Source organism: Chrysemys picta, chromosome 5, assembly GCF_011386835.1.
Source record: "Chrysemys picta bellii isolate R12L10 chromosome 5, ASM1138683v2, whole genome shotgun sequence".
NCBI classification, from domain to species: Eukaryota; Metazoa; Chordata; order Testudines; family Emydidae; genus Chrysemys; species Chrysemys picta.
Genome location: NC_088795.1, coordinates 90,338,330 through 90,355,089, shown reverse-complemented (window position 1 = coordinate 90,355,089; position 16,760 = coordinate 90,338,330). Strand labels below are relative to the sequence as shown.

At 40.1% G+C, this 16,760-nt stretch overlaps 1 protein-coding gene across 26 annotated transcripts in view; it reads left to right on the top strand.

Moving 5' to 3' along the window:
• The window catches only part of CRACD (capping protein inhibiting regulator of actin dynamics), a 215,452-nt gene that overhangs the window by 156,533 nt on the left and 42,159 nt on the right, over positions 1-16,760 (top strand). For 17 of the 26 annotated variants that reach the window (XM_065596828.1, XM_065596827.1, XM_065596825.1 and 14 more), the window contains one exon: positions 12,284-12,419. The exons of 4 other annotated variants lie outside the window; for them this stretch is intronic. In XM_065596828.1, coding sequence (XP_065452900.1) covers positions 12,284-12,419 — 136 coding nt within the window. Of the gene's footprint in view, positions 1-2,497; positions 2,625-12,283; positions 12,420-16,760 lie in introns of all 26 variants that reach the window. 5 more of the 26 variants (XM_065596839.1, XM_065596838.1, XM_065596846.1 and 2 more) reach the window with 1 other exon arrangement.

Below are 16,760 nucleotides of genomic sequence, written 5' to 3'. Positions count from 1 at the left end.
GATGAAATGTCAGGGCGACAGATGGGCGCCTCCGTCCCCCTCAGCAGAGAGTCTCCGACCACCACTACCCTACGTTTCCTATTCGCAGTGGTGGCAGCAGACCTCCCAGCCTTAGGGGTACGAGGCTTCTCCTTCTTTACTGTAGGGGGTGATTCCTTCTTTTCTGTATCCTGAAGAGCATAACGGTTACCTATTACCACGGCGGGAGGGTTCGGAGCAGGGGTGGAGCACTGCCCACTGCCAGAAGTAACCAGCTGCCAGTGTCCACCCTGAGCTATCTCCTCCTCCACCAGTGGTGTATCAGCAGTCCTGTGTACTGGGACAGCTACCTCTGCTGTCTCCACATGGACACTGTCCAGGAATTGCTCGTGGATTCGGATGCTCCTCAACCTAGCCACCTCCTCCTGTAGCTCTCCCACCTGAGAGATTCCACCAGCAGGCACTTTTCACATTGGATGGTCCCCCCAGCCTGGATATCAGTAAGTGGAAATTGCAAGTTACAGTCTCTGCAAGACCACACCAGGATCTGGGTGGAAGCATCCATGCTCAGGCGCTCTGTCTGGCTACAGGCACAGGTGGAGGAGACAGAAGCAGTGCTGGCACAGGTGTTGCGGGTCTTCCTAACCATCGTAAGCCTTCCCCTGTCAAACTCCCATCTACAGCCCCCTGTCCGCTGAAAGGGTTGTTTAAGCAAGAAGTTTTGAATGTAGTTGGTTTATAGGTTTTAAGGGGAATAAAGGGAAAACAGATAGAACCAGCAAGGGACCCTCGCCCCCTTCCCAACTCCCTTGCGAAACTCCCTGTTAGCAGCCCCTGGTTGCAAAAGCTCCCTGGTCGCTTGTGCACTGCTTTATAAAGCCCTGGCCTGTATGAATGCCCTGCCCACTGATTAAGGCTCACCCACTTACCAGAGGCTTCTAGCTTTCAAACCTTCCTTGGAAGCTCACAGCTTCCAACTGCCAGCCACAGCACACGGTCCTTCAACCATCCAAACAAACAAACAGACAAACACAAGCTCAGCACACAGCAAGTAACCCCCAAACACAAACAAACACACACTACAGACAGTCACTTACCCCAAGAGGATGCTGTATTGCTCCTCCTTCACCTGGAGAACTCCCTTGCGAAACTCCCTGTTTGGTTACTTATGAGCGCCATCCAGTGTTTCCTAAAGATATCATTGACTTTGTGCTTATGCACTATAGATGGGCCTAGTCCAGAATCTCAAATATGACTCCATCCCCCTAGATTAAAGAGGGCTAAAATCAGGGGTGAAAGTAACTCCAGACACTTACCGCTCCAGAAGGGGCAGAGCCTTGAGCGGAAGGGGCAGGGCTGGGAGTCAGCATCCCCCAGCCAGCCCTTCCAGGACGCCTGGTCCACACCGCCTGGGGCTCCAGTGGCGTTTAAAGGCGTCTGGAGCCCCAGGCCCTTTTAAATCGCTGGGGTTACTTAAGGACCATATTCCAGTGGTATAAATTAGAGCGGCTCCTCAACTGCTCTAACTGACACTGGGGCTGGGCACTGCAAGATTAGGGAGGTACAGCCATCTCCTTAATGGCTTTCCCTGTCCCACGTACTGAGTGGCATTCAGCTGCAAGGGAAAATCTATCCCATACTGTCAAGTATCAGAGGGGTAGCCGTGTTAGTCTGAATCTGTAAAAAGCAACAGAGGGTCCTGTGGCACCTTTGAGACTAACAGAAGTATTGGGAGCATAAGCTTTCGTGGGTAAGAACCTCACTTCTTCAGATGCAAGAAGTGAGGTTCTTACCCACGAAAGCTTATGCTCCCAATACTTCTGTTAGTCTCAAAGGTGCCACAGGACCCTCTGTTGCTCTATCCCATACTGTTTGTAATATCTTAACAGACTCAGAGATCTCTTTATGTTACTAAGCTCAGCATTTGCATTGTTCTCTCATTCACAAAACACCTTCCACAGGCCATCTGTCTATCTTATTTATATTCTCCCATTATTTAACAAACCTAGTTTAGTGGCAGTCCTACAGAGGCTTTATTCTCAGATACATTCACTGTAGCTTTTTTACCACTTACTATCCCCAAATTACATCTAATGCTCTCAATCTGGTACTTTTAACAGCAAATACTTGATTCCAACAGGTGGCTCATTCTGTAGCACCATAGCCTGTCTGTATGTCTGTCTCTGCCTCTGATCCTGCCCTCTCCTGTAATGGACTCTGCCATTTCCACCACCCGTCCCCATACACCAGGTGTCGCCTTTCCGGTCATTCTCAAAGCCTCCCTTTCACATCTTCTCCTCTTCTAATATTGAGTCTACCTGATATTTCTCTTCTTACACCAAGGTGCTGGGATCTACTAGACCTGGTTGAAATGTTCCACATTTCACATTTTTGACCAAAAAAAGTTAAATTTGATTTTGATGAAAATTTGCATTGAAAATGTTGGGGTTTGGAGGGTTGTTGACCTGCTGTATGATCTGCCATTCACCTGATACCCCTTTCTATGTCCCTTATGCAGGCAGAATTCCAATTGACACCAAATAAGAGCTTTGCCTGAGCAAGGACTGAAGGAATTCATCCAAAATGAAAGAAATATCAACTTAGATATTGCAAAGTAATCCACTGACATCAGTAGGTCTCTACAGGTATAAGGACTTGTCCGTGCAGATTGCTTTGCAGGGTTAGCATCCCTGGGATTAGTTCTGCCCTCAGATACACAGGTGCAAACTAGGCTTGAAGGCAGAGGCAGATGCATCCATGGAACTGAGAGCAGAACTGGGCCCTAAGTTTACATTATTAAATGTGATTGATGCAAATAACATATTAAACATTTCCCCTCTGCCTGTTCAGCTTGTAAGGACATATTTATGGGTCTGTGAGTGCAATGAAATAACATGCTATGGAAACACTGTTCTGGCAGGCCGCTATTGCAATGTGTGTAATAATCCCTATTTGACCATAATTTAGAAGTAAAGCTCATATACCTGCACTGCATAAGATGATGGGAAAAAGGCTATAAAGGTATAACTCAGAATCAGAATACCTTTTCTTCCCTTACAGTATTGATACATGTCTAGAATTACTAGAAAATACATTTTATCTCTTTTTCATCTCTGCCATCTTGGGGACATTCCTGGGGAAAAGTAGTTGGAGTCAGCCTTCTTACAAAACATTCAGTAATGGGAAACTATCTCACATGCACATGTAACTCTCCTGGGGCATGTTATCATGCAAATGCACTCCAATAGTATGGTGATGGTCACAATATAAGTGGAGGAATAGCTAACTAAATAGGACCCTACTGCAAACTTACACTTGCTTCCACATGCTTTGTGAATGTAGAGTGTTAAAAATAATCCGATAATACTAATAAATAAGCTGTTGTTCTGTAATGATACTTGTTCATTTCTACTAGCATTTCTAAAAAGAGTAGCAGTCAGAAGATTGGCTCAAAAAAAAAATCCCATAACACCCCAAACCAACCCCCACATCCACAAAACTCCAAGCAGAGAAGAGCAAAACATTTCCTTTTTTTATCTGTATTTTTTTTTTCCGCTTCTATCTCTGAACTCCTCAGTGTGGGAATGGGAGATACATTTATAAAACACTAAATGGGCATAATTGGTGGTGTGAGCTTTCTGTACTGTACTATAACAATGCATGGAACTGGAATTTTGTAAGAACTGGGGACACAGTATTTCCTTTTGATAAAACTTTTCATTTTTAAGCACCAAACATTTTTTCCTCCACAAAATAAAACTGAAGATAAGAAAAAAGTGAGAAATGGTCTGTAAACGATCCAAGATATAGATAATCAAACGTATCAGTCTATTACTACACATCGGGACCATTAGGTATACACAACTAGTGTAGGACAGCATTAATCATAGGGATACAGAACAAAACACCTCTCAAAATCTTCTGACTTTTATCTTGAACAGAATATTATATTTCCTTGGTTAGTAAGTTCATGTCATGGTGCCATTCTGCAATGAACAACTTGTTAAGTGATTTCCAGTTTCTTGGCCACTGCAAAGTTCCTCAACAAAAACTGAATTTGAGACTTGCTTCAGCTCTTCACAAGTTTGAAACCATGCAGCACAAAGCTCTTTTGGTCTACAGGAATATTCCTTCTTAATATTAGTGATGGGCTTGTACCAAAATCCTGAATCTGAAAAAGTCCAAAGTTCAGATGTGTTTAAAATCCAAATTGTGATTGCAGTTTCACAGCTGGTCACTCTTCCTCTCTATGGGACCAAATCAAAATCCTGCATCTGAACACCTTTGAACTTTGGGGTGTTCAAAAATCCAGACCCACATTCTGTGGCTTAGGTCCATCTCATAGAATCATAGACTTTAAGGTCAGAAGGGACCATTATGATCATCTAGTCTGACCTCCTGCACAACGCAGGCCACAGAATCTCACCCACCCACTCCTGTATCAAACCCCTAACCTATGTCTGAGCCATTGAGGTTCTCAAATCATGGTTTAAAGACTTCAAGGTGCAGAGAATCTTCCAGAAAGTGATCCAGGCCCCAAGCTGCAGAGGAAAGCGAAAACCCCCCAGGGCCTCTGCCAATCTGCCCTGGAGGAAAATTCCTTCCCGACCCCAAATATGGAGATGAGCATGTGGGAGAGACTCACCAGCCAGACACCCAGGAAAGAATTCTCTGTAGTAACTCAGATCCCACCCCATCTAACATCCCATCACAGGCCATTGGGCATATTTACCACTAATAGTCAAACACCAATTAATTGCCAAAAGTTAGGCTATCCCATTATATCACCCCCTCCATAAACTTATCAAGCTTAGTCTTGAAGCCAGATATGTCTTTTGCCCCCACTGCTCCCCTGGGAAGGCTGTTCCAGAACTTCACTCCTCTGATGGTTAGAAATCTTCATCTAATTTCAAGTCTAAACTTCCTGATGGCCAGTTTATATCCATTTGTTCTTGTGTCCACATTGGTACTGAACTTAAATAATTCCTCTCTCTCCTTGGTATTTATCCCTCTGATATATTTATAGAGCGCAATCATATCTCCCCTCAGCCTTCTTTTGGTTAGGCTAAACAAGCCAAGCCAAGCTTCCAACCTTTACCCAGTCCCCGGGGGTATTAAGAAAATTCTACAAGAATCGTAACATTCCTTTCTTCTCCATTGCTCCAGCAAAGGTCCAGCAATTGTATCCTTACATTTGCTAAATTGTATTCTCAGTTGCATGTGTACGTGTGCCCCATTGAAGAATTTGCCCCCAAGTGTTTAATGCTGCACATTCAAGATGTGAAGGTTCTTTCATATTTGTGTTTCTAGCAACATGAGACTAGTCAGCATAATGCCTACTTTAGTGGAAGGGTCTCCAAAGTTTTAATATAGATGTCCAGTGTTTCTTTAGTAGGCTCTGCTTAGTAAAATACATTTTTAACAGAACCACATAAAAACGTAGAGATGTAAAATAGCTATCAAGTCCATCCCTGCTTAATACAATAATGAATAAAATAAAAGAAAAGTTTAATTAGAAATATCTATGTGATTCTAGTTTGAGTCTGCCTTTCTGGGAGCTGCCTTTCTGTTTAACTGCTGGATGATTCAAACTGTGTACAGTTGAAACAAGTAACTCTAAGATTTTCTCTTAACAAAAGGATTCTCTAATATGCAGAGGCAGGAGCTATTGATGATATAGTTGTCATTGAATGTAAACTAGTCTTTCTTAATATATTTGTGTTGTACACTTCAACTGATCGTCTTTCCCTTTTGATCAGGCCACATACATCATTCACCAAATGTCACAGCCCAACCTGGACACGGTGTATCAAAAATGGAGAAATAATACAGAAAAATCAGTTTCCTGGGGTGGGTTTTTTTTTTTTTTTTTTTTTTTTTTTTAAACTATTGTAACAAATTTAGGGTTGTGTTTTTTCCTCCCAACTATCACTTATGTTCGTTTTCTCTAAATGTGGGTACTGAAGAGCTAAACTTTAAGTTCATTAGTGCTTCTGAAAATGATGCAATAAATAGCTCAGGGGCTCACCAGACACTGCTGAGGGGCAGACTTCTTGAGAGGTGATCACAGCACAGACATTTGTCCTGTAACTGGCCCATTAGTTTTGAGGGCTTAAGTGAGACCTAACGGATGGATAGGTCTTGTGCTGGCCCTCTGGAGGGGAGTGAATTTCATCCCTTAATCCTGATTTCTCTTGCAACACACTTGAATTTCTAGTAATGGGCCTCTATCCAGAAAAGACTGCTTGCAAACATCCCATATTATGATATGTACACATGGGAGACTAGCTGTTAGAGAATTTGAATTCAGATTTCCTGAAGTGAAAGTCTAGTACAGTAATTTACTGTTCTACCTTACTCCATGTCCCTTTTCTACTTTTAGGGAACATAATGACAAAAGGCCTTTGTTGAAGCCACTGCTTTATGTTAACTGAATTATTTTCTGTTTTCCCATCAGATCTCTAACAGAACTAGCAGCCTTATTTCTGTAGATTTGGGTGGTGGTGACTTCCAAATCTAAGTCAAATGCAGCTAAATATTGCAGAAATCTCATTATAACATCTGATCCTACATTCTTTCCACTATTCAAGATGGCCAAGATTTCTGCACTATTGAATCCAAACCTTGGTGTCAGTTTGGACTCTAACATCAAAATCCTAGTTTAAACCTAATCCAGATTCAAGCACCACCCCCATCTCTAGTTACATTATACTAAATATGTTTCACCTTATTTTACCTTTCATTTTGTTACCACTGTGTGTTTTCTAAAAATAATTTTGTAAAGTATTAGACTAATTGGATGTTTTTAAATTCCATCCAGCTCTCTCAACAGTTGAGAGCTCAAAATGGGCTGTTTCAGCAACCACTAAAAATCTCTTCTTTTTACTTTCAAGTTTTTCTTTCTTGTGAAAATTATATTTTAACAACCATAAGAAATAGAAGCTGAAATATGTGTTTTTAGTTTTACAAAAAACCTCAACATTCCTCTTAGTCACCAAAGGAAAATAATTGCATTGTATTTTCAGAGATCTGAGGACACTGGGTGTGTGGCAATGAGAACCCAAACAAAAGAGAGAGTGAAAGTTAACTTTGTTTTGATCACTAGAAAACTGACTTTGAAAAGCTACCTACTGGAAGTGAAAATGAAACAATATTCCATGCCACTACTGATCTTTGAAGATAACTTGTTTTAAGAATTCTCTAAAAGTGCTTTGTATTTTACTACAGCACATCCATAATTCAGTTAATCCAGTCAGTTTTCCACAAATGAGTTAGATCATGAGTCAATTATTTTCAGTACGAACAGGCTCTGAAGTGTCATCAACTCAATATTACCAACTGAAGTGTTAATAAATTGCTGCTATAGCTGACCCAAGTTTTCTGGAGGCGGTATTAGAGTATGGAACAGACTGATGCCTCTAAATGTGGTCAGGATTGTCAAGGTCACAGATTCAACTATAGAAAGCTATTCTGGCATGCCTTTTAGTTGAGGGGAAGGAGGGTTTCTGAAATGTAGTCTATAGACAGGGCCGGCTCCAGGCACCAGCTTACCAAGCAGGTGCTTGGGGCGGCCACTTTGGAGAGGGGCGGCACATCCATCTGTTTGGCAGCAATTCGGCGGACAGTCCCTCAGTCCTGCTCGGAGCGAAGGACCTCCCGCCGAATTGCCGCCACAGATCGCGATCGCAGCTTTTTTGTTTGTTTGTTTGTTTGCTTGGGGAGGCCAAAACCCTGGAGCTGGCCCTGTCTATAGAAGCATGTTGAGAGGAGGGTTTGGGTGGTGGTGGTTGGTTTTTTTTTTTTTTGGTACAATGACTGTTGAGCAAATCTTCATGGACAAGACTAGTAGTGATAGTGAATGAAACACAATTATACCTCTTATACCACATCTTAAAAAATCTAGTCTTTCTGAAGAAAGAACATCATAGGAATAAGGCATGAAAGAAGAACTTTTATAATATGATCTATTGAACATGCAGTTGGAAGGCTTTGAAAAGAACTGTAAGCTGAAAGTGAGTAAAACATAGGCCCTTTCTGTACAGTTTACGTTCACTTATGGAAAATACAGGTTATACTAATCTATAAAGGTGTTCTACCCAAGTAGAAATTTAGGCCAGAACACAGTTTTTAACCTGATTATACCATGGTTGGTCCCGGGGCCAGACAAACCGTATTTAAACCATGCTTAAACTGCAGTTCAGGCATGAAAAGTGGCTTTATAGAAATGGCATTTTGGGGCTCCATGTTGTATTGTGTTCCAGTAATTTGGAGCTTGTTCAGCTTACAAATTAAAAAATAAAATAAAATCTAAGCAACAGCCCTTCAAATTCAACCTGCACTCTGAGAATCAGATTGGGCTCTTCCCTTCTCATGTGTCTGCATCTGTAATTGATGATTTTGCAGGCTCCCAAAAAGATCAATGCAAATCATTATCTTCAAGGAAAGCCTTAAATTAAACTTGTACAAATGTATGGAAGGCTGATGGATTTGCACAGCTGTAACTGAGAGATCAATATTGCTTAATTGTTATCTGACTCGCAGGTAAAGCAAGGACGTATACAAATCCTGATTCTGAAAACAATTCATCACACCCTTTTAGTGCTTGAAATGTTACCATTATCTTTTAATTTGCTGTGTGAATATCCTTAAAATTAACAGGGATGGATTGGGGATAAATGTGACCTGGTTTAATTAAAAATGTGGAGTCTAAAAACTTCTCTCTGGGGAAAGAATGGTGATGGAAAAAAAATGGAGGAGACAGTGCATGCCCCCGGTGGGTGGCTGAGAAACAAAGTCAATGGTCACTGAATGATGCTACTACTAGAAAAATATGGGCGGGGGCGGGCCCTTAAAGCACAGTATATGGACTGGGTGATGTGTCCTTAATCCAGCACTCATCTCAATTGACACAAGTAAATACTAAATGAAAATGCCCATTAGCTCTGCTTTGAGCTGTACTGTCCACGTTCCCCTTAGCTGCTTCATGTTAGATTTGTGAAAAGGATGGTGGTTTCTGTTCGTAATGTTTCATGTGCACAGTTTTTTTGGTTATGGATTGTGTGAGCCCATAAACTGCCTCCCTGTGTTTCCAGTTCAAACAAGTCCAAATTAGTCATAGGGGAAATTCAGTCAACACTACCAAATTTTTTTGGGTTTCATATCAAAAACATTTTGCATCACGTGGCTTCAGAAGTTGGCCCAACTGGGTCCAGACTTTTTCTAGAGCAGAGGTTCTCAAATTGTGGTCCATGGGACCATTTGGTGGTGGTCTGCAGAAAGACACCAGGTGCTAGTTTCCTGAGGCTCCCTAGGGAAGTGTGGTTCTGCAGCACTCTCTTGTTCCTTAATGATGCAATATCAGACATTCAAAGAAGAGTTGGATTTGTTTTTTAAAAAGATTTTTTTAATAGAATCTCTGCTACAGATTCCTAAACAGGGATGCATGTAACTTTATTAGATAAACAGGGAAAGGCCATGGAATTATTTTATCTATAATAGGTGAATGGCATAAATGAACTGTTGTATTTGTTTTCTGGGTAAAAGTGTTATGAAATATTGAACTGCTCTACATTTGATTGATTATTTCAAATGCAATGTGCTGTTCAAATATTAATTTTTAATAAAAATATGAGTTGCTTCAGTTTTGATTTGTCTACATGGGGGGAAACAGTTTAATGAGTTGGGCTCCCCTGCCCCCCCCCAAAAGTTTTATTAATGATTTATTGGGTTTTAAAATAATCTGTATATATATATTTTTAAACCCCTTTGCACTTTGCCTGTAAGAAATTTTAATTTAACATCTGATATGAACAGAAAATGTAGTGGTAGTTGGTTATTAGTAAATCTTTATTTTAATTTTTAAAATATAAGGATTGTGCCCATGGAGTTAAGCAATGATATTAGGCTACTTTAAATACATTCCCAGCAAACTTTCTCAACAGCTGAATATGACTATTTTGAAAACTTAAAAACCATTACAAAGCATGGGGGGGAAGGAGGTGGGAGCAACTCATTTAATATTTTATATTGTACAATGTAAAGGGTTTTGTATTTGTGTTTTACTCTAGAAACACCAGGACTGTCAATTCTGGTTTTCCCTGGTTTTCCTGGAAGACTTGTTGAAGTTTTCAGAATATGCATATTTTTTTGCCTTCACATCTTAATTCGAAGGAACAGGATGATTGAATATTTTAACAAAAACATGTTTTCTCCAAAATGTCAATTCCTTTTTGAAGTTTTAAACAGTCAGGCTATTTTTCCACACTTGGTTCTTATGATATCTTTATTTTACTAGTTCTCCACTTGCCATAAAATATTCCAAACTAGTCATGGTATGAATTTCTAATATAAAAAAAATTCTTTAAAAACTCACGTTTTCTTTATGCATTGTAAAGAAGCAAATAAGGACACTTTTGTTAATCCCCTTTCTTGTGGATTGAGGGGACATAGAATTAACTTGTTAGCAACATGATGTTCCCTTGGATACCATCTCTATGTAAATCCACATGTTTCTGTGGTATTTAGCAGTGACATAAGAGAGTCTTCCAGTATATATTACTAATCCAAGTGGCATGGAATTGTATAGAAGCTGCTACCCTTTAGAACAGGCATTTGGTGACTTAGCAAGTGATGGTATCATCTTTTGTATCAAAGCAATCCTTCGTTCATGCTGATATGTAAGAGGCTTCTGGCCATTCAGACAATTGACTTCAGCAGTGCAGTTCTTTAGAAGTAGGCAAGTAGAGTGCATTGGCTTCCTCTCTCTGTGTTACAGTAAGTGATGTCTTCATGTGAGGCTAACTTTTCTCATTGTATACAATTCTAGTTACCAAGTTGCTACATGAAGGCAGGCTTTTTAAATATGCTGTTTGCTCTGTGGCTGCAGTGTACCAGTCAGAGGGAAATAAGAAATTGGCATAATGTTCTCTATCACCGTTCACATCCATCATCATCATAAAACTTAGAGTGTACCCTTATAGCAATGTTCACATTCAGTGTTTTTCATGAACATTAATTTAACTTCTCAACATTCCTGTATTATCCCAAGTTTATAGATGGAAAAAAACTAAAGTAAAGAGGCTAAGTAATTTTCCCAAGAACACAGAAGCAATCCTCATCAGAGCCAGGATTAGAATTAAGGATCACCTAATTTCTAGTTCCCTGTTGAAATCACTAGACCTCTCTCTCTTCATCGTGTAATAATCCACCTTACTCCTCCATTCCTGGATCCTGCCTTGAGATAGAATTTGGAGTTTGCAATGTCCATGAAACATTTGTAACTGGTCAATGAGATCGCTCAGTTAGATGAATGATCCAGCAGCCAGAGGTTGGGGACAAGTTGGCAGTTTTGCATGAAGATTGGCTTTGATTATGCTATGGGTGGGTTCACTTCCCCTGAATTTTGCTTCAAGTTTCTGGTTCAGGCAAATGAAAAACTCAAAGTAAAACTCAATTGATACCACCATGGTTCACCTGGTTTTGCATTTAACCTCACCCTTGCCCAACAAAACAAAACAAACAAAATCCCTGCAGGTTTTGTGTGGTTTTATGTGAAATTCTAAATTAATACTATGCCCAGACTTCCTTGAGAACCTGGAAACTTTTTGATAAATGTAACAAAACCAGGTGAGTTTCATAAGGTTAGAGTTTTTATTATGAGCATGTGGCCTGTCTCCAATTTCAACAGGTCTCTTTGGAAACAAAAGCTACTTGTGTGCAAAAATCTATCTTATGGACCACCCCATTTCAGACTAGGGCAGGAAGAATGTTCAAGTATGAATTATTTTTCCTTTCAATTAAAACTGCTTGTGCTTTACAAAATATTACTAATCACTTCTGATAAAGTTAATTTCTTTCTTTTAGGGTCAGTGTGTATACATGAGGAAAAAACGTCCCAGTTTTATTTCTTGGTCTTTTCCTCTTGACCAAATGGTTCATGTGACAATGTTCAATACACAAAGAAATATCATTAAGTAGCATTTAATATATAGTATAGAATGTGTGTATTTAAAAAAAATCAAATCAATAAAATCCTACCAAAACAACCACTCTACTCTGCACACAGTTCTCCCTCTGGGCAGTGGGTGAGAGAGAATGAACCATATGTGACAGATGTCAGACCTGTTGCTTAATGCACTACTGCAGGGCACTCAGATACTACAGTGATGAGGACAGTATAAATATCTAGGTAGAAGAGAACAGAGAAAAGGATATAGGCCAGGGGAGTTACTGTAAGAATAAACTGCAGGAATCATTTGGGGTATCTTTATAAAATTAAGTACTGTGTATATGAATTGCATTTCAGGTCCTCCAACTATACTATGGGCACTCGAGCCTTTTCCCATGACAGTATTTTTATACCTGATGGGCAAGCAGAGTGTGAGCAGGCAGTCCAAGCAATGTCACAGGACAAAATCCTAGGCAAAGTCAAAACCCTTCAGGTAAGAAGGAACAAGCATGTGACTATGCAGGTGTAAATGTTTTTTTTTTTTAAATGTTCTTTTCATCATGTGCCATAGCATGCTAAGCTTGTAAGAAGACTGGTCGCTTCCCTGAAGAACTTAGGGGCAGATCCTCAGCTGCTGTAAATTGGCATAGCTGCAGTGGAGCTATGATAATTTACACCATCTGAGGATCTGCCTTTACAACCTCTGGCCCCAATGCTGTAAGTAAATACGTGCACCCTGCATCCATGTGGTGCAGCATTAAAGTGTACAGGGCGGGACGGGACTCCATGTGGATGTATGCACACACACACACACACACACACACACACACACACACACACACACACACACTGGACCAGCCTGCGGAGTCAGGGCCTAAGTAAATAAGAGGAGGATAACGGAATACAACTCAAAGATTTCCTTTGTGTTTTTTGTTTTCCTCTTTTGCCCTTACATATTTCCCCATTAATTTTTGTTAGTCCTTGCCTTTTAGTCACTTAACTCATGTCCATCGGTTTCTTGATTCAGTTTGTTTGTATACTTTCCCATTGTTTTTCAAATGCATTCGACTTTTTGCAGGATGTAGAAATAGTCAATCCCCAAAGGTCTTACTTTTCATTTGCCTTCCATTTTTGTCCAGGGGGTTCTAAATGCATACAAAACAAGGCTCTTGAGGAACCTTGCTACTGCTCTTTCGCCAGTCCACCTGCATTTCAGATGCATTCAGTTCTTCAAAATAGCTGAATATGTAAATGGCTTCCTTCTTAAATAAAACCATACCCTGCTGTTAAGAAATTACTTACCAGCCCTCCTTTCATGCCTGTCTTCCGTGATTCCCATCTCATTAATGCACTAATTAATTTTGTGCTCTGTAATATACTTGAAAGATTCTCTCCGTATTCCTAATTGGACTTTGGAAGAGCTGAAGTAGAGCTACCTTTCAAAAATTCATCTGTTTTTACAGTGGGCACAGGACATGCTGGGGCAGGACTTTGAGAGCTTGTCAATGCTGCGTAACTGCCCACTCACAGGGACTGAATTGGAGGTTGGGGGGAAATTAATTGTATTCCTCTAACCTCTGCTCACAAACCACACTGTGCCCACTTGAGATGCCAAAATGAGATACCAGACAAGATAGTAGCTGGAAAGTTCTTCAGGGTCAAGTAACTGGCTTCTTTTGGACTTTTTCATGTTTCAAGGAGTTGATAGGTGTGCTTCAGGAAGCATTAACAATTCCCATTAATAGTGGGTATACTTTTTCTTCACTGGCTTTCACCAGCCAGGAGAGGCATGGATCTCTTATTGTTAATTCAAAATACATTGTTGCATTGAGAAAAGAATAGACATCAAAAGCAATGCATGATGATACTTACAAATGGCAGGTAGCGTTTAGAATTAGGTGACCAGAAAACAGCGATACAGGAAATTTGGAATCATTCTAAATATATCTCAGGGGACTATTATATATACAGCCTTTCAGATTCTGCCTTTGGTTCAACAGGAAAATACCATAAACTAGTAAAGAGAACATAATCTTTTCCTTGTCTGCATCTCACTTTCAGATGACAAAGTAATAATGAGCTTTTTGTGATTTTGACATTTAGTGCTCAACATCAGCTCTTGGAGATTAAAACGTTGAAAGAAAATTGGCCAGGGGAAAGTTATTAATGGAGTTTATTTGGTTAAAATAAATGTATTTAAAAATGCTAGGAGTAACTACAGAAAAGTTCTGTGCCCTGAGGAAGCCAACTCCATGCAGAAATGTGGGCATTTGTAGATTTTCAGCCTTCAAACTATCAGCGAGAGTTGAGGGCACTCAGCAATTTACTGGATCATACCCTCACAGGGCCATTGTTTTGTTCTGCATGTGGAATTCCTGTTTAATCTCCAGTGAGGGTGTGTAAATCCAAGGTAGAATGCAGACCTAGAGAAGGAAAAGTCTGAAAAGACTGGCATCAACTGACTCCTCTTAAAAGGAGTTTTTCTATTGACTTCAGTGGGACCAAATTTCCTTCTGGGTATCTAAGCAGGTGTGACTTTCTGCCATTAACTCGGTCCATTTAACCACACAAGTTATGTTTGATCATCCACTATCTGAATGCAGGTGGGCAGCAATACCTGTGCATACCTGAGTGAGGAGGTGGAGGAACATCAATCCTAGTTCATCAACTTGGTGATAGAGAAATTCTCTCTTTCACATGCCCTCCCCCCCCCCCCACCAATTGGTTTGGCACTATGGGACATTAATGGCTTCAGTTAATTTGGCTAAGATGTAGACAAGAATGCAAACTTCTGGATGGTTATGTGAATTGAGATTGACCTGAAATCCTTTGAGGTTTACCAATCCTCTCAAAAACTGTGTTTCCGTGCCAAGTTCTCACCTTACCATTCTATTGATTCAGAGTTGAAATCATGTCTTTGCTTTACGTAATTGCTACTATAACCTACATTGTGTCTATCTTAAATTCAGAGAGGTAAATTCAGGGCAGAGGTCTGTGCTTGTAATTGACATTCACATGAAGGGAAGTTACATACTTGAATCCCTGCTATAAGCATTCCTTTGTGGAGATTTTCACAGTGATAGGGTGGTTCTCTTTGGAGAATTTCCTGTCCTTGAAAGAGAGTAAGAAAATTACCACATAGTCTTATCTCTCTTCACTGGATATGGTTCCTGTAAATATTCAGAAAGAAAATCAAATACTAAAGTGTCCTCTTTCCTATTCATTACTTCTTCTAAATCTCATGCTAAAAATATGTTCTCTTTCAAACATTTGATTCTTTTAGGCATACATAACAGAAATTAATTTCTGTACATTAAAGGGGGATCTTATTCTGTGATCTCTGTGTAAGCCGAAGTCATTACTACTGAAAAGCACCAGGCAGAGGCTCTGTCTCTAGACAGCCATAAAATGCTCCTGTTTTGTTAACTTTATCTGTGGTGCAATTCAAGATTACTTTATTTATAGTATCAGGGAGTAGCCATGTTAGTCTGTATCCAGAAAAACAACAAGGAGTCCAGTGGCACCTTTAAAGACTAACAGATTTATTTGGGCATAAGCTTTCGTGGGTAAAAAACCCACTTCTTCAGATGCATGGAGTGAAAATTACAGATGCAGGCATTATATACTGACACATGAAGAGAAGGGAGTACCTCACAAGTGGAGAACCAGTACTGACTGGGCCAGTTCAATCAGGGTGGATGTAGTCCACTCCCAATAATTGATGAGGCGGTGTCAATTCCAGGAGAGACAAAAAGGAGATTTTGGAATTAATTGATAAGCTTAACAGTAACAAGTCACTGGGACCAGATGGATTTCACCCAAGGGTTCTGAAAGAACTCGAATGTGAAGTTGCAGAACTATTAACTATGGTTTGTAACCTGTCCTTTAAATCGGCTTCTGCACACAGTGACTGGAAGATAGCTAATGTAATGCCAATAATTTAAAAGGGCTCTAGAGGTGATCCCAGCAATTACAGACTGGTAAGTCTAACGTCAGTACCGGGCACATTAGTTGAAACAATAGTACAGAATAAAATTGTCAGACACATAGAAGAATATAAATTGTTGGGCAAAAGTCAACATGGTTTCTCTAAAGGGAAATCGTGTCTTACTAATCTATTAGAGTTCTTTGAAGGAGTCAACAAACATGTGGACAAGGAGGATCCAGTGGACATAGTGTACTTAGATTTCCAGAAAGCCTTTTACAAGGTCCCTCACCAAAGGCTTTTACGTAAATTAAGTTGTCATGGGATAAAAGGGAAGGTCCTTTCATGGATTGAGAACTGGTTAAAGGACAGGGAACAAAGGGTAGGAATAAATGGTAAATTCTCAGAATGAAGATGGGTAACTAGTGGTGTTCCCCAAGGGTCAGTCTTAGGACCAATCCTATTCAACTTATTCATAAATTATCTGGAGAAAGGGTAAAAAGTGAGGTGGCAAAGTTCGCAGACGATACTAAACTGCTCAAGATAGTTAAGACCAAAGAAGACTGTGAAGAACTTCAAAAAGATCTCACAAAACTAAGTGATTGGGCAACAAAATGGCAAATGAAATGTAATGTGGATAAATGTAAAGTAATGCACATTGGAAGAAATAACCCCAACTATACATACAATATGATGGGGGCTAATTTAGCTACAACGAATCAGGAAAAAGATCTTGGAGTCATCGTGGATAGTTCTCTGAAGACGTCCATGCAGTGTGTAGAGGCGGTCAAAAAAGCAAACAGGATGTTAGGAATCATTAAAAAGGGGATAGAGAATAAGACGGAGAATATATTATTGCCCTTATATAAATCGATGGTACGCCCACATCTCGAATACTGTGTACAGATG